This window comes from Dendrobates tinctorius, unplaced genomic scaffold (assembly GCF_039654945.1).
Source record: "Dendrobates tinctorius isolate UK_male_01 unplaced genomic scaffold, ASM3965494v1 ptg000104l, whole genome shotgun sequence".
Taxonomy (NCBI): Eukaryota; Metazoa; Chordata; class Amphibia; order Anura; family Dendrobatidae; genus Dendrobates; species Dendrobates tinctorius.
The window spans coordinates 12019529-12038100 of NW_027361772.1; the positions used below are offsets into that span (position 1 = coordinate 12019529).

Sequence of the window (18572 nt, forward strand, 5' to 3'; positions counted from 1 at the left end):
TTCACAATAAACAGAAAAACAAATGTTCACAGCTGTGGGCATGTTCTTTACATCAACTGATGCAGACCCTCAAAAAAAAGAGTGAAATTTCAGGTTGTCAGGTAGCAAAACATGAAAAAATGCCAAAGGGGTGAATACTTTTGAAAGCCACTGTAGATGGACTTAACTTGCTGACAGATTTTATTTAACGGGAATCTGTAAGAAGTTTTTTTGCTATTTAATCTGAAAGCAGAATGAGGTAGGGGCTGAGACACTGAAAACAGGGATTCTATCAAAACTGCACCATGAAGCCCAGTAAGTGGTACATCACTGGAATCAGGGTCTCTGTCCCTACAATATGCTATCAGGCTATCAGATTACATAACAAAACCTGCTGTCAGATTCCCTTTACAAGGTTGACACCGACTAATACGATGGCTTCCTCCAGTAGGTGGCATTAGAGTATCAGCTTTCTTCCTCCTACAGCTAATTTGCATAAAATCATGCCAAATCTGAGATAATTAGCAAGTGACAGCAATGTCACTAGATAATTACAAGAGTGTACAGAAGCATGTGAAGGTATTGCAGGCAGAGCAGCTGTCACATGTAGGGAGCAGAGCCTGAGCTTTTACAATCCAGCACCAGCAGCCATGAACACAGGAAGAAGCAGATAGGATTTCAGCTGATGAAGAGCATGCAGCCGTCCGTCTGCTCAGTAATAGCACAATCAGTGTTAATGATTGCCAGCAGGGTAATACATTGTCCTGTAATGTAATATACCCGAAGAACAGAACATAATCAAATCTTTTCCCTCTAGAGGCAGATAACCTGACCTTGCGTGGTCATACATAAGCTCTTCTTCATCATCTCTGCCTCTCACTAACCTTTAGAAGCTTCTCCTTCCTCCTGGTCCATTCTTCCCAGTGAGTGACAATGCGTCCCCAAAGCTCCCAGCTGTCCTGGTCCAGAGGTGGTGGCCCCGGGGAGGTGACACTGGTCCTGCAGGATCCGGAAACACTGCGTAGGGATTTGGAGTCTGCTTCCAGGAGCCTGAGATAGGAAGACCATACACATCAGACTAAGGCAACATTAAAGAAATGCTCCAACCATACTTTGTGCGCTATGCCTAGTGCAAGCAGGATTATGCTAAGGAGCACCGTGCCCTTGCGCTGTCACAGTCGGGATCATGGACCAGAAATACGGCAATAGATAAGTGTCACAGAAAACATCAAGATCCATAAAACAGCTCCAGTGAGGGGGCAATCACTCCCCCGTACTCCTCTCTCACACAGAATTACAGTAGGAAAAAGAATTTACAATCTATAAAACTTCTTTTGGTAACAAGACCACATATTTAACATATGGGAAGAGATTAAATTACGTAAGCGGAGGATCTCTGCAGTACCAAGCAGGATGTCTATCAAGAGGAAGACGGAGATTTATAGATTGGAGCAGAAGAGAATCAGGAAATCTAGCACCGTTAGAGAGAACTTTTGTCCCATTTCCTCTGAAGGGAACATTAACAGCTAGACACTGGGGCACTGGTGGAAAGTTATGAATATTAGGGTTTTGATCAACCCTATATTTACGAAATATAGATTTTCGACGTCGTAGAGTTGGTCTCTGGGTAACAATAAAATCATGATAAAAAATATGACGGTAATATATCCCGCCTGTGACCCCAGGAGAGAAAATATCCTGGAAATTGGAAATCTCATAATCTTCTGAAACTGAAGTCACATCCCAGGACCAGACCTGTTATGAGACAGCAAGGGGAGGTGTGTGGGGTGAATTATGATCTGTGTTCCTGCAGAGAGATACATATCAGTGTATGCATGATTCCCGCTCACTGGACGTTTCCAAAGTGCTCTCCTTCGCTAGATGAGCCATCTCTGTGGCCAGTGTTGTAAGTTTCATTATTCTATTTTATGAAATTGTATATCCTGTGTTGTTTTGTTCCCTTTGTGTGTATATATATATATATATATATATATATTTTTTTTTTTTTTTTTATAAACACAGCGTGTCGTTCTGGACTAAAAAAAAAAAAAAAATTACGGTAACAGGTCTGTTCCTTTTGTTCTGTAAACCACACTTCTGAAAGCCATACACAACCAAAAATTAGGCGTCTAATCGGCCTGTGAAAAACGATTGGTGGTGGCAGTGAGTAGCTCTTTGGTTATCATGGCGTTAGCAGTGACAGTACCGGGGTATATATATATATTCCATGTGTTGGAATAGGAGGTGTAAATAACATATGCTCACTGTTTTAGTGGCAGCGGTGGTACTTGCATGACCCCTCAGATGTCGTCTTTGACAATAAGGCCAATCATGTTTTTTAAGACGCTTATATCTTGATCACTGTGGGGGGTCCAGGTCCCAATGCTGTGAGGATCCCCAGTGATCCTTAGTGCAGGGCTCTGAATGAAGCTATGGCTACATATTCATGGCCACTACTTCACTACATGAAGAACTGCTGAACCTCTTTGCAATTGGTGGGACAGCCATCAATGTCTTATCACCTATCCCACCATCTTGCTAAGATTGGACATCTCATGTAGGCAACCTCTTAAAGGTTTTTTCAATTTCTTTTTCATCAGGAGCACACTGCTCCCCTGCCTCCCAGTGAGTGCACTACTGTAGATTGACAGTTCCTGTTTGCACAATGGTCGCAAACTACATTTTTTCCAATCCTGCCATAGGAGGCAGCTTTCCCTGTGCAGCATCGGAGCAGAAGTGGACGGACCCATAATGATGGGAGTTGTATTCAGCACCCACTGTGTACATCGTGTGTAAAATAAATAATAAGAAAAAAAATGGCATGGGCTCCAGGATAATTTTCATAACTAGCTGAGGGAAATCTGACCACTGGAGGCTGATGTTAATAATCTGGGAAAGGGGACAATATCGCAAAAGGTTCCCAGGTTATTACATTTCTCACGGTGCTAGCAGTGACGTCATGAAGTTTACACCAGTTCATCGGCCGGCTCACACTGAACTGAGTGTGGGAACAGCTGGCAGTGACTGGCGGTAACATCCATGACGTTACTGTTCATCCCTGAAGCTGCACCCCAAGGTCAGCTCAGTGTGTCCTGGTTTCATCGCTGAACGCTCTAAATGAGCTTTACCCGAGGTTGGTGATTAGAGAAAAAATCCCGGCGCTGACACATCATGCCACTGCTCAGCCATGCAGATGTAACAGAGATGGACTTCTTTGTGGGACAAATGGAATGTCTTCGGACAGGTGAGGAATATGGTGTTTTATTATTTTAATTTTTAGTCATAAATGAATTTGGCTGTGTATGCCATAAAACAACTAACATCAACCCCAACCGTATTATTCCAATTGCCACCACACCAGGGCAAGTGGGAAAAATGAGGCTAAGCGCCAGAAGTGTGCATCTTATGAAAGCGCCATTTTTGGGGAATCTGAGTTCTGATGTTGGTAGCCTGGGAGGGGGGCCAATATTCCTGGCCCCTTCCCAGACTATTAATATCAGAACACAACAGTCTAATACAGCTGTGAGTTGATATTAGTAGCCTGCCTGGGAACCTTTTGGGATATTGTCATTTCTTCCCAGTTTAGTAACACCAGCCCCCAGCCATGGGCTTTTCCTCTGCTGGTTATGAAATGCCATTTAAAAAAATATATATATATTTATTTTAAACACAATGTACACAGCGGGTGCTGAATACAACTCCAATTATTGTCGCCTGGTCGCACTGATCTCAGGGAGACCAGGCGACAATGATGAGAGCTGCCTTCAGCACCTGCACCAGGGAACCGTATGTGTCACACTGATGCGGCGCACGCACGCCACACGTATGTAACCCACGGACAGCTCCGGTACAGGTTTTTCCAGTTCCAGAAATATCAGGATGTGTCAAGGGGGCCTAAAGCAAAGCAGTTCACTCATTGCCTAGGAAACCAGTCATTTCTGATACAGCGCAGAGGTGGCCGGTAACCTTGGCAAGCGGTACTAACCTATTTAGGAGACCAGTATTTTCACTTTGGTAGTTGAGTATATCCTGCCGTCTTGTGCGATTTCCATTCCATGTATTACATATACGACTTGTGGATTTCTATCCCCCATTCTGCCTTGTAGATGGTAATGAATTCTAGATTTAATTAGTGTGAGTTAAATCGGAAAAGAAGCCAGTCTGCGCTATTCACCCGACACCGCGCGTCTGAAAGAGGCCATTGTACGGAGGATGAAAGCCGCCTGGCTCCGCTATCTATGCTGCATTGTCCCGCTGTGAGAATTGCAGCTGACTTTCCCAGACACGCAGCAATGGAGGGTTTTTTTCAGTGCGGGGGTCTCGGCACATTTTAATGAGCTCTGTGCAGAAATGATCAAACATATCACTCACACCAGCTAGGGGTGAGCTCGTCTGAGTGTGCCAGCCACATGGGTGATTCCTACCGCAATGTAACATCCTGCAGAGCGTTCGCCCGCCGTTATGCTTCTCTTAATCTTAGCTGCTGACCTAGGTTATGTGTAATTGATACACACAGACAGTGCGGGTGTCACTGGTATTGATAAGGGTTTATTATTTAATCCATATGCTAATAAGGCTGAAGTGCTCTGGGCATGATCGGAGCACATCCCAAGCCTTTGCCTCCCCAGCTCTATTCCACACCTAGCCCCACCTTCCTTTGCTTGACTGACAGCTCACTGGCTTGTGTAGTCACGAGACACGGAGGACCCTCTTCTCTCCCCTCAGCTTGAGTTTGCTGAGTGACAGGCTGGAAACACATTGCAAGACCACTTAAAGGTTTTTCCACCTTTTTGGCGCGTAGGGCTTAAAAAAAAAAAAAAAAATTCCCTTAAAAGCGTTGCACCATTTGGCATTTACAGGCTCTTTATTTCCCGGCACATTCAATTGGCTCTAACTTGCTGATCGTTGGGGACCAATGGGTGAGACTCCCACCGATCCCGTTAATGGGACTCAGCACATGTCAAGCCACCGCTCCCATTCAATCTCTACGGGACTGCCGTAGATAGCTGAGTATAGCTTTTTCCGGCTAGGGGTCCCACCGATCAACGACTTAGGTGTTAATTTGTACCCTTTAAAAATCACATTGTCACCTACAGGAGTCTGACCAGGCCCTAACTAAAAATCAACAGGATTTTGTCCACTCGAGCTGGTGAATAAGAAGAGTGTTTGCCCACAATGTCTTCTCCACTGTTCGGGTCTTCAGGTTTTCCCATGCCCATGTTCACGATCCATGACTGCTCTGACTGTCTCCATCTTTATAAATCGGGATGACAGACAACATTACTTGCGTGGATGTATGTATGATTTTATTCTTTACGAGATACTGTACAACGCGTTTCAGGACCATATATCACCACATCAGTACCACTGCAGCGATGTCGTTGACCGTACAGGTCGCACTCACATGACATAACAATCGCTGATCGGCTGCAGCTCATCAATGTTCCATCAACGTACAGGGCAGGAGCCGTCGACTGGCTGCAGCGCTCTCCATTTTGATATTTCAGAAGTAGACAACCCCTTTAAGCGCAGACCTGGCCAGTCGCATATTACATTGCTGCCACGTACTACTACATTTTCCCTACAGTGGATGATGTCCAATCTGAACCTCAGCAAGAAAATCGGTCAGACCAGCGGCTACTTCTACAGAAGACATTGAGCCCAAATCATCCCTTGTGTTTTTTTAAGTCACCTTTCTTTCTTTTTTTTTTAGGAGGATATTAATTTCCTATTTTTTTCTGTATATCAAATTGTTCAAAAAAAGGGTTCACGGGGTTTGTGATTTTTTTTTTTCTTGCAAAAATAAAAATGGTCTTTATTCTTGTCTTTAACCTTTACTGAGACTTTTTAGCGCAAAAAAAATATATTTTTTAGGCAAAAGGGAAATCACGGCTGCTTCTTTCTGTGAGGTAAAGTATTAAATTACGTACCGGTAACGGTATTTTTTGGAAGCCCATGACAGCACCACGAGAGAGGGGATCCGCCCTTCAGGAACAGGAAACCTACAGATACAAAAGGGCGGCACCTCCCCCACGTATCAGTTGGATTACAGAGCTTGAGAGGCTACCATGGTTAGTACACCGCATATAATATATACAACCTATCTATCCTATTTACCAAAACATTTTTTTTTTTTTTTTTTTTACACCATCTCTCACATAAGGTAATTTTGTGAACAATCTTCTAAAGGAGTGCACCCCTATATGTGAAAAAGGGAGGGAACTAAGGGTGCTGTCATGGGCTTCCGAAAAATACCGTTACCGGTACATAACTTAATACTTTATTCGGACTCCCATGACAGCATCACGAGAGAATTACAGAGATGTAAAATTAATTTAGGGAGGGACTACAGCCCCCTTAGCCCAAAGGTGAGATCTGAGGAGGCACCCATGTCTAACCGATAGTGGTTAAAAAAGGTGGAAGGAGATGACCAGGTGGCCGCCTTACATATCTGGTCAATTGACCGATCTCTCTGCCCAAGATGATGCCATGGCACGAGTGGAATGCGCCCTCAAATTCTGTGGAGCCGGACCGCCACCTGCTGTGTAGGCAAGAGAGATAGCCTCCCTAATCCACCTTGCTAACGTGCGTTTTGATACTCTACAACCTTTCCTGGGACCTTGGAAGGATAGGAATAATGCATTCTCCTTTTTCCAAGGATCCGTGGCTGAAAATATTTAAGTAAGCATCTCCTAACATCTAAAGCCTGAAGTTTTTGTTCCTTAGGGTTGGTAGGATTAGGGAGGAAGGAAGGCAGAACAATCTCTTGTGTCCTGTGAAAGTGTGATGCTACTTTGGGAAGGTATGCCGGGTCCGGCCTTAGGATTACTCTATCCTGTAAGAACTCTGTGTAAGGGGGCAATCTGGAAAGTGCCTGTATGTCGCTTACTCTATGTGCGGATGTTATCGCTACCAGAAAAGCTGCCTTAAGAGATATAATCTTTAACGAGGCCAAATCCAGAGGTTCAAATGGTCTGTCATGGCCGTAAGGACTAAATTTAAGTCCCAAGGTACACATCTGTCTTTGTGTATGTGTCTCGATCTAGCCGCTGCTTTGATGAACCTCGCTACCCAATAGTTATTGGCAATATCACATGCAAACAGGGCCCCTAAGGCTGAAACCTGTACTTTTAATGTGCTTGTGGAGAGACCCAATTCGAGACCCGTCTGGAGAAATTCCAGAATTAGTTTTGTGGAAATTCCGTCCCTGACATCAAACTGAAAGGTGGACAGGAATTGCCTCCAGGTTCTAGCATAGATGTTTGTGGTAGTTTGTTTTCTGCTTTTTAGGAGGGTATCAATTAAATTTTTGGAGAACCCTCTATCCTTTAATAGTGTCCTCTCAAACACCACGCCGTCAAATGGAGTCCCGCTACCTGTGGGTGGCTGACTGGCCCCTGGTAGAGGAGATCCGGAAAGTTCGGCAGTACCCAGGGATCGCATACAGATATGGTCCTCAACCATGCGAACCAGGTCCTCCTGGGCCAAAAGGGGGCAATTAATATGACCCTTGCCCGATCTTCCCTGATCTTCCTTACTACCAGAGGTAGGAGATTTAATGGCGGAAAGGCATATGCTAGAGAGAAGTCCCATCTTATCAGGAGGGCATCCACTGCCAGTGGATTTTCCCTGGGATTCAGAGAGCAGAACGATTTTTCTTTCCTGTTTTCTATGGTGGCAAAGAGGTCTACCTCCGGCTGACCCCATTTGCGGACAATCTGGTGGTAAATATCCATGGTTAAAGCCCATTCTCCTTGCTTTAGGGCCCTGCGGCTTAGAAAGTCTGCCTTCACGTTGTCTTTTCCCGATGTGGAGTGCAGTTAAAGATCAAAAATTTTTCTCAGCTATCTGAAGGAGACGTTCCGTTATCCGCATCAGGGCGTCGGAACGAGTTCCACCTTGGTGGTTGACATAGGCTACTGCTACCTGGTTGTCCGAGAGTATCCTCACATGATGGCCCTGTAGGTACATAATGAGTTTTTTGACTGCCAACTCAATCGCCAACAGCTCCCTCTGTTTAGATGAGGTCTCAGCATCGGAGTCCCACTGTCCCTGTACCACTATGTCCCCCATATGGGCCCCCCAACCAAAAGGACTAGCGTCTGTGGTTATAATGCGGGTTATCTGCGTTACCCAGGGCACCCCTAAGGCTTAAGGCCCTTTTACATTTAGCGATGCACCAGCGATCCGACCAGCGATCCCACCCGGTCAGGATCGCTGGTGCATCGCTAAATGATCGCTAGTGAGCTTTCATACAGAAAGACCTCACAGCGATTCAGCAGCGACGCAGCGCACGATACTTACCATTCACACACAGCGATCCTGACGTCCTCCCGCCCGCCTCCACGCGTCGCTCGTCGTCACAGCAGGAAGTCTCAGCAGGAAGCGCCCGACGAGAAATGGAGCCGGACATTCTCGCGCGATCAGCGATGGACAGCGGGGGAGCCGGTCGCTGGTAAGTATCACACATAGCGATATCGCTAGCAATATCGCTGCTACGTCACAAAACCAGTGACGTTTTAGCGATATTGCTAGCGATATCGCTTAGTGTAAAACCCCCTTTAGTTTCCGTCATCGAGCCACCACCTAAGAGATGTAAGAGACGAGGGGCTTAGCAATACTTGACCCTGTAAGGAGCCTTCTAAGGCCCTGCTATTAACCAGGACGTCTTTCTGAAGGGCCCTAGTGTGGAATTGTGCCCAATTGACTGCTGGTATACATGAGGTTAGAGAGCCTAACAGAGACATGGCCTGCCTGAGGGTCATGGAGGGATTATCAATTGCCCGAAGAACCTGCTGCTGTATCTGTTGTAATTTATCTAAAGATAACAGACACTGCTGAGTTTCTGAATTTAATAGCAAGCCTAGAAACTTCTGGAACCTTAAGGGCTGAAATCGGGATTTCTTGTAATTTATTATCCATCCGAGGTTCTCTAGTCTGGACTTAGCTCTCTCTATCTGGGATAGACAATGGCCCACCGAATTTCCCACAATCAAAAAATCATCTAAGTATGGGACAATTAAGATGTCAACTTCCCGTAAATGAGCCATAACTTCGGCCACTATTTTTGTAAATACCTGGGGCGCTGATGAGAGACCAAAGGGAAGGGCTCTATACTGATAATGACGGACTATACCATCTATTGAAACCGCCACTCTCAGGAACTGCTGGAAATCTGCGTGGATAGGTACATGATAGTATGCGTCTTTCAAGTCCAAAACTGCCATAAAACACCCTTCAAACAGCATTTTTATTGTTGAATTGATGGATTCCATCTTAAAGGTGCGATTAACCAAAAACTCATTAAGGAAACGTAAATTAATAATCGTTCTAAATGTTTTAACCGGTTTTTGGATTAGGAATAAGGAAGAGTAGAACCCTCTACCTCTCTCAGATTCCGGAACCTCTATCAGGACGTTTTTCTGGCACAGGCTCAAGACCTCCGCTTCTAAAGCAGCTTGTTCGAGGGGTGAAGATCTTAATGGAGTTGGTTTAAAGGTATCTCGTGGGACCTGAGTGAACTCCAACCTAAGCCCGGTGGATATTACATTGCGCACCCAGTCACTATTGGTGATCTGTAACCATGCCGGGAGGAAGGATGACAGTCTACCCCCCACGGGAATTGCTAGTCATTGATTCTGTCTCTTTCGTTCTCTCGACGAGCGCCTGAACATGAAGCCCGTACCTCTTCTTCTTCTATCCTCCCATCTGGGACAGTCTCTATTAGGTGAAGGATTGCGCCTTCTCCCCTGACCGAATCTCCTTCTATTAAATGGACGTCGGTAGGACGCAGACCAAAGATTTGGGAATTTTTTCTTATCGTCCACGGCCTTCTCAAGCAGTTCGTCCAGGACTGCACCGAACAAATATTCCCCCTCACACGGGATAGTACAGAGTTTCGCCCTGGATTGAATATCTCCCGGCCAGCACTTTAGCCACAGGGCTCTACGAGCCGCATCAGAGAGTCCTGCTGCCGTGGCGGCCATTCTTACTGCATCAGCCGAGACATCCGCTAGGAAGGCTGCGCCCTCCTGGATTATTGGTAGGGCCCCAAGAATTGTATGTCTAGACGTTCCCTGTTTTAACTGCGACTCTAACTGGTCCAACCAGACCATCATGGACCTGGCCGTGCATGTTGATGCTACTGCTGGTCTTAAGGAACTGGCTGCCATTTCCCAGGTAGTATTTTTAAGGAAGGTATCTGCCTTCCTGTCTAGAGGATCTTTAAGGGACCCCATGTCCTCAAAGGGTAGTGAGGACCATTTTGATGCCTTCGCAATGGCTGCATCTAATTTGGGGGCCTTGTCCCAAGTATTCACTGTCGGATCGTCAAAGAGATATCTACCGCTTGAGGGCTGGTGGTAGCGACCCTCTTTTATCTGTTTTTTTCCACTCTCTGCGGATCAGATCCTGAATTTTTTCATTCAATGGGAAGACTCTTCGCTTCCTCTGCTCCAGTCCCCCGAACATGACATCCTGCATGGATAACTGGGGCTTAGGCTCCGCCACTTCCATTGTCCCTCTGACTGCTTTTACTAGCTTGTCTACTCGGTCAAGCGGCAGACAAAACCGACCAGAGTCCTCTTCTTCTGAGGTCGAGGGAGATGAAACATGGGAGTCCTTACTTCTCCTCCACTCTGCCGAGGAATCGGACTCTACCGGGTCCCCACCCCTTAAACTTTCTGGTTGGGACAGGGATCTTAGGGTTTCCTTCATCTCTGCCCTGACTATGTCCCTTAAACTCGCAGCTACCACGGGCGACTCTTCCTCCACTGTCTGCTAGATAGAGGGGGGACACAACCTTTTGGGGCATGAGTCTGGTAACGGGCATGCACAGAGTGCGCATTCCCTGTGTTTGGTTTTACTCGTAGCTTTCTTCCCCTAGAATAAAACACAGAAGGAGGCCCCGTCACTGAGTGAACATTCACAAAGATCACTTACCAGTGCCACAATTAAGTACCGGAGAATGAGGGGGATTTTTCTCAGTCGATGCTCCTGTCCGCCTAGAGGAGCCTTTATGACTGGATTGGTCACTTCGTCCCGCACGCTCCTTACTGTCACGGGACTCTTTCTTCTTCTGTTTGACCTGCCGATGGTCATCCAGGGGCGGCAATGATGATTGTCGCTGCTGCTTTTGCTGCTGCTGCTCCTGATCGCTCTCCATTACTGCTTGCAATAATGTGGCCAAGGCAAGGCACCCATCTAGGGTCCTGCCTATATACCCCTCCTCTGGACAGCAGATTTTCCTCCTGCCGCGCCCTCCCCCCTAATAGGTCCCCCCTTCCCAGCTGGCGCCGTTCCTGGCAGGAGAACCGGCGCATATCGGCGTCTCTCCGATGGGCGCCGCCATCTTGGGTCCTCGCGCCTGCGCAGTGGCTACGCCGACCCGGAAGCGCCCCCGGCTCCGCCCCCTGACGTCACCGCGACTCCGACGTGACCGGAAGTCAAGCGGGACGCCCGGGCGCTCCAGTGTGCAGCGCTCCCCGGCCTCAGCACACCGCAGCCGTGCCGGCCCCCCTGACCACCGTGATTGCGCCGCCGGAGCTGGGAGCCCCCGGGGGGCATACTTACCGGCAACGGCTTCTTTTATGGAGACGGACCTCCTCCGGACGCCACTCCCTGCTGCATACGCCACCGCCGTGCCACCCATCCTGGGCCATCGTGGCGTCTTCCAGGAGCTCCGCACCAGGCCGAGGTAGGAGACCCCCTCGCTACCTGCACCGGCCGGCCTGGGATCCGGTCTTCTGTAGGATCCCGTCCCCTCAGGAACAGGAAACCAACTGATGCGTGGGAGAGGTGCCGCCCTTTTGTATCTGTAGGTTTCCTGTTCCTGAAGGGCTGCAATCCTGTGCTGTCCTGTCTGTATACTCTTTTGCTTCCTCCCCTGCCCAGGAGATGTCGTATGATCAGGTGATGTCCCTGTACGGTCAGACACGGCCATTACACAGTACACAGCAGGGGCACATTTATAAGATTATCTCGGCACAGGAACATTTACTTTTAACACATCCAACTGTGGAAATTATTATTATTCCAAGACTTATTGTTTAGAATGTACTTTGTTCGTGAGGAAAACCCCTTCAAGGACTTGAGATTTTAAGGATGGGGAGAGTTTTTAAAATGTCACCTCATTTCACATTGTTCCTTTCTTAAACAGGAGAATAAAAAAAAAGCTGAGATCAAGCTAAGAGCCGAGAAATTGATTCCTGCGCAATAAAAAGTGTTGTTCAGTAACAGATACATCAGACGATGCATAAAGAAGAAAACCCCGGCTTTATCATTGATTTCTCATAATCCCTCCACTGTAAATCATTCAGTTTCTTTTTTTTTCCAGCAAGAAAATCATTGGACCTCATTTATCAAAACAAAAATAACACTAGCCTTGTCGCCCATAGCAACCAATCACAGAGCAGCTTTCATTTTAACAAAGCAGTTTAAGACATTAAAGGTGAGCTCTGATTGCTCGCTATGGACAACAAGGACAGTTATTCTCTTAGCGATGATTGGGGGTATCAATTAATTACACCAAGTTCCATTATCTATGCACAAAATTTAATTTTGCTTATTCACTTGTTCCCTAACTTAAGTAACTTTCTGAATAGTCCATATTGCTGCAGCAGAGTGTCTGGAAGTCCTTTATCTAGTCAAGAGACCTAAAAAACAAGATACAAATCTGTAAAGGCTCTTACTCCTGACAGTTCTCTCTGCTCAACTTCTACATTATTTCAGTGTCAGAGACAGCAGCAGGGGAGGAACAAGAGAGTATACACAGATCTCCAAAATGTGGACATGGAAGAAAGCATGCATAGTCTCTGGGAGGGCAGAGAACACGAGCTGAAGACAAGGAGGAAAGCACATCAAGAGGAAATAGGTGAAGGATAGAAGCTGTGCTGATATAGGAGTTAATGAAGACATCATCCCACCACCCGGGGTGCACACAGGTCTGACAACCACAGTAATATTTGAAACTCAGAACAGTCTGCCTATCAGGTGAAGATTGAAGAATCAAACTTACTGGATTTTTATAAACTAAAGGCAACCACGTGTGTCATATCAAAGGTGTCATCTCACTGACGTAAATGGCCTTACGCACACAATACGTGTCTAGCATTATGTGCCGTGTACCTGTTCTGCTCCTCCAGTTTGCTGAGCAGCTCCAATTCATCCGGACTGAGGTTCTCAGAGTCTGAGGGCGAGATGCTCACCGCCGCCGACAGGGACGAATCATCGGGACTGAGAGCCGGGCTGGCCATGTCTGCGAGATGGAGGGGGGCCAGAGTGCTCATCTGAAACGATAAAACAGGGAGTCACTTACAGAAACTGAGAATGTGGAGGGCACCATGGGTGTAGGAACAGCTTATCTCCATTTACACCATACCATGACTTCACGGTAAGGGCACAATGGAGCAATTACCATTCACAACCTATCAGCTCGCTGCTGTCATTTGTTCCAAAGGTCCGCTTTCCAAAGGTCCTCTTGATTATGAAAGCTCACATCTGATTGGTTTCCATGAGCAACTACTCAATCCCCCCCCCATGCACTTGTTTTGATAAATCTCCAAAATTCATTAAAGAGCACTTTATGACCTACTCACAGGCGGTGTCAGACTGCAGGGATCGCCACGAATCTACGGAAAAGGGGTTCACAGTTGAGGGAATCTTCCAATTTTGGAACAACCCCTGTTCCCTGGCTGTAGGGAAACAAAGGGGGCTTCATCAGATAAAAAAAAACTCTGAAGGAAGGGCTGCAGAAGAATTAGGGTAAAGTTATTGTCTCTGATGAAGCCCCCTTTATACTATTTGGGACATCAGGAAGAATGATTGTCTGGAGGAGAAAACTTGAGGATCACCATGAGTCCTGCGTCAGCCAACAGTAAAGCATCCTGAGAGCACTCATGTGAGGGGGCTTTTCATCCATGGAGACCGCTCATGTGTCCCAACCATCCAGGACCACTATGGTGATGAACAATGCTTTCGCCAGAAATATGGAGTCCATGTCACAAGGCAAAAGTGATAACTAAGAGGCTCGGTGAACAAAAGATTGACATTTTGGCCTGGAAATTCCCCAGATCTCAGTCCGATCGAGAACCTGCGGTTGATCCTCAAAAAGCGGGAGGACAAACAAAACCAGAGAAATTGTGATAATCTCCGAGCACCGATGAGTCAAGAATGAGCGATCATCAGTCAGGATTTGGCCCACAAGCTAATATCCAGCTGCCGGGGCGAAGGGCAGAAGTCTTGTCATTTAAGGGTCAAAACTTTATTGAACTTTACATAAACTTGATGGATTTGTCAAGAAAAGTGTAAAAACGTAGAAAATACTAATAATAAACTTTTGGCCATAACTGTTATATAGAGTAAAATAATCTTTATGGTGACAAATCAAAATTCCAATGAAAAGTGGTCTCCTTTGGGGGGGGGATGGTCTGCTCAAGGAAAATGGCAGGTATATATAATATATGGTGGCTCCGAAAATCTGCTCTAAATAGGAGGTGGTCAATAAGGTGGTGTATAATGTTATAGAGGGGCAAGATATCGCAATAACGAGCAAGATTCTGTAGGACGACAGGTTTACGGGACCACAGGGGACCGAAGATCCATAACAGACCCCTGCAGCGAGTCGGGTCATTCATCCCAAAATTTCATTCAGACATCCAATTTTCATGTACCTGTGACGTCCATGTCAATTTTTTAGTTTTGTTCTAATTTCTTGTACCTTTTCTGGTGTAGGCATTTCATCTATATATCTTCCCATGGCTGGATGCCGGAATAGTCAGACCCCGTTCTTGCGTTTTTACTTAATTATTATAGTGTAAGGGGATGTTCGCATGTCCATGTTTTTTTGTAGGCCAAATGACCGTGAAAATGATGTGATGTACAGCCTGGGACCCTGATCTCAGCGATGTATCATTTACTGGGCTGCTTGCTGCAGTTTTGATAACATCACTGTTTTATCTGCTGCAGATCTTCTAGTCCTCTCAATACTGAGCTCTGTATAATCCCGCCCACACCCCTGATTGGTAGCTTTCTGAGTACACTGTCCATAGACAGAAAGCTGCCAATCAGTGTTGGGGGCGGAGTTATACAGAGCTCAGCATTGAGAGGACTAGCAGAGCTGCAGGTTAGCTAGTCTTCTCTACTGATAATCTCTTGCGGATTAAATAATGTTTTAATCAAAATTGCAGTAAGCAGCCCAGGAAGTGACACATTGCTGGAATCGGGGATTGGGCCCTTACGTTACGCTGCTCTCAGAATAGGTGGAAAAAGTCTCTAATGATTTTTCAATTAAGACACATGCTTTTCTCCCGGTGACAGGTCCTGTTTATTATAAGCAAAGCCGTTTTAGGCAGTAGTGCAGGACCCTGGAGGCCTGAGGTATACAGTAAGAGTGCAGACAGATGGCCATATTACTCGCGCGAGGATCGCGTCGCAATGCTCGGACTGGCCGTCGGCTCTTCTCACCTGAGCGTGACAGCTGCATAGAAATACATGCCGGCCCGTCACGCTCAGGTGAGGAGAGCCGACGGCCAGTCCGAGCATTGCGACGCGATCCTCGCGCGAGTAATACAGCCATCTAACTGCGCAGGATTCCTGTGTGCCCCGGGGAAGTGGCAGCCATATAAAAATCACTTTCACTGTAGCCGGTTTTTCTTCTTCTGATGGATTATGAAAGATGGTGTGAAATTCTAGTACCTGCTGGTCCTGAGGCAGGACAGGCGGCACGGTCATCGCCTGTCCTGATGGACTGGTTCACACGCTGTCATGATTGGTGTGGACAGCAGGGAATTTACTGGCGTCGACACTAAACGTGTTCATCGGTCCGATTAGTCAGTCTGAAGCGTCATGGCCGGCCTAAAATAGCATAGCACCCTGCACTATGCAAAAAAAAAAAAGGACACCACTATATGTTCTCATTAAAGGGGTCGTCTCGTCTTATTAAATCAGTGAAACCCAGAAAATTTGCAATTTTCCTCTTCGTTCTGATTTTTAATTTTAAACTTTACAGCTTGTTGCTAAAGTTACTAGCCACCTCCGAGGTGGCGGATTCCTAGGCAAGGAGCTTAGAGCTCTGCAGCTGGCCGGGCTGCTGGATCCGGTCAGCGTCCTTGGGCTTCTTCAACGCGGCCTGTGCAGACCACCGGCTCAGCCATGCTGTGGAGCGGAACTGTCAACTGCCCCTCACCATGGGGAGCAGGAAGTCGCGAGACAGAGGAGCGGCGCGCGCTCGTGGAGATAAATACTTGGAGAACATCCCTGTGAATGGGGGACTAAGGGTGACATGGACAACTGTCAAAAGCGTTCTCGGGGATTTTAAGACACTTTTCCAAGAATATATAAAGGGATACTACTAGTGATGAGCGAGCGTGCTCGCATAAGGCGTTACCCGAGGGTCTTCGGCACGCTCGAATACTAGGTACGAGTCCCCGCGGCTGCAAGTCTCGCGGCTGTTCAGCAGTCACAACACGTAGGGATTGCCCGTTTGTTAGTATGCAGCAGCGGGGACTCGAACATAATATACGAGCACGCCGAAGACCCTCTGATAACACCTTACCCGATTACTAATACTTACTGGATTTCCTGGTGCCTCCACTCCGGTGGTCTTCACCAATCTGTGAATGATAGCCAGTCACATGACTGCTGCAGCCAATAACTAGCCTTGAAGAAGACGCTTGCGTGCATGGCACGTGGTGGCCGAGACCGGTGATTGACTGCAGTGGTCATGTGAATGATGGATGGGATGTCAGCACTACAGGACTGGTGGAGAAGACTGGAGCGGAGGACACCCAGTGACAACTATTTCCTTATTTTAGACCATTACCTACTAGTAAAATTCCTTTAAATGAATAGGTCATGAGCTGATATATACCCTAGAAGTCAAAAGGTCACTGATCAAGTCCTCTTTTCATAGGTCTGGCTATAACTCCTATCACTGGGGGGAGGGAGATTATCGACGGAGAAAAGTTGAATCACACACTGACTCCATGCTGGGGATTTCCCCGTTAGTCGGTGGCACTAACAATCGAGCTCCTGATACAGGTATATCCTGCACCAGATCCAGCATAAGATCCGTTAACAGCAGTAACCCTGCTTGCTGATTGTTTCCACATGGGAACCAGTGAGAAAAAAAAGATGAGAACAAAGTGAGCAAGTAACAGAAAGGCTAAAAACATACCATGGCCTACATTGTGGTCCCTCCGGGTGAGTGCAGACATTTAGAACCTCCAGTTACAGAACATCATTGAATGTGGGGGTTTTTTACATTCTTATGAAATCCGACTATACCGGGCTCCAATCAGAGGCCAGCAGAGGTGCAGTCATGGCCTTTATGGGTGGCTTGTTACCGCTCCGGACGGCCTAAAAGTGACACTTAAGGGAATTCCTGGCATAGTCCAGAAAATAACTTTAGGCTAAAGTTTAACTTTAAATCCCTCAGATAATAAAGAGAACACTATAGCCGTGTAAAAGACGGGGGTCACTTAAAGGGGCTGCGCTCCGATAAAATCGATCAGCCAAATCAGAGTAGTCAGATGACAGATATCCATGCATTTTCGAGTAGACCTCAATTTTCATCACCCTTCATGTATTCATCGCTCTACTCCCACTTTTTGTGGCTTCCCTATAAAGCTGAAGATAAAGTTAAAAGAAATCTGTAACTGTTTTTTTTGCTATTTAATCTGAGAGCAGCATAATGTAGGGGCTGAGACCCTGATTCCAGCAATGTGTCACTTACTGGGCTGCTTGGTGCAGTTTTAATAGAATCCCTGTTCCCTCTGCAGCAGATATAGCGGAGCTCAAGAATGCTGAGCTGTGTATGACCCCGCCCACAACGCTGATTGGCAGCTTTCTGGGTACACGGACAGAAAGCTGCCAATCAGTATTGGGGGGCGGGGTCATACAGAGCAGCTGACTAGCAGGCATCAGACACCTAGTCCTGCAGTGATGATCTCCTGCTGATAAAACACTGATTTTATTGAAACAGCAACATACCAGTAAGTCACACATGGCTGGAATCAGGGTCTCAGCCCCTACATCATGCTGCTCTCAGACTGCAGAGCAAAACTCTGCTGACAGATTCCCTTTAAGCTGTTGGCTGACTGTTCGGTTAGCTGATGACTATCCCTAAGGGCCACCTGTACACATGCCTGATCAGTATGTCAGAGCATGGATGTGCTCTGAACAGCGGGAGGGGAGTCAATTACGACCAGGAGCCCCAGGGAAAACAAAAAGATTGGGTGTTAGAAGTCAACATGTCCAATCTTTCATTCTCCCGATATCATCTACCGGGGATGACACATAAATGGTGGCCCAGTTCTTCCAAAATGGGCGAGTTTGGTCAAAGTTAAAGAGGGCACACTAAATTTCTACTGATTCCTGGGGGTCCGACCGCTGCAGTCCTACTGATCCTAAGAACAGCCCTCTACACAGCTCCATCTGAACGGAGCGGAGGACTAGAGCACGCACACTGATGCTCCATTCATTGTCTATGGGACCATCCGAGGTAGCCGCTCTCCTGCGGACAGGTGCCGGGGTAAGAAGCGAGGTCTGTGTTATACAGCCGACATCTTCCTCCAGCTCCATTCGCCGCTGTTTAA

The 18572-nt window shown here is 46.8% G+C and overlaps 1 protein-coding gene across 4 annotated transcripts in view; it reads right to left on the bottom strand.

Annotated features, from left to right (window-relative positions):
- Window positions 1-18572, bottom strand: part of EVI5L (ecotropic viral integration site 5 like) — a 70995-nt gene that overhangs the window by 47279 nt on the left and 5144 nt on the right. For all 4 annotated transcript variants that reach the window (XM_073588758.1, XM_073588757.1, XM_073588755.1 and 1 more), the window contains exons 2-3: window positions 13105-13265; window positions 864-1029 (exon numbers count right to left, since the gene is read on the bottom strand). In XM_073588758.1, the coding sequence (XP_073444859.1) occupies window positions 864-1029; window positions 13105-13265 (327 nt within the window). The remainder of the gene's footprint in view (window positions 1-863; window positions 1030-13104; window positions 13266-18572) is intronic.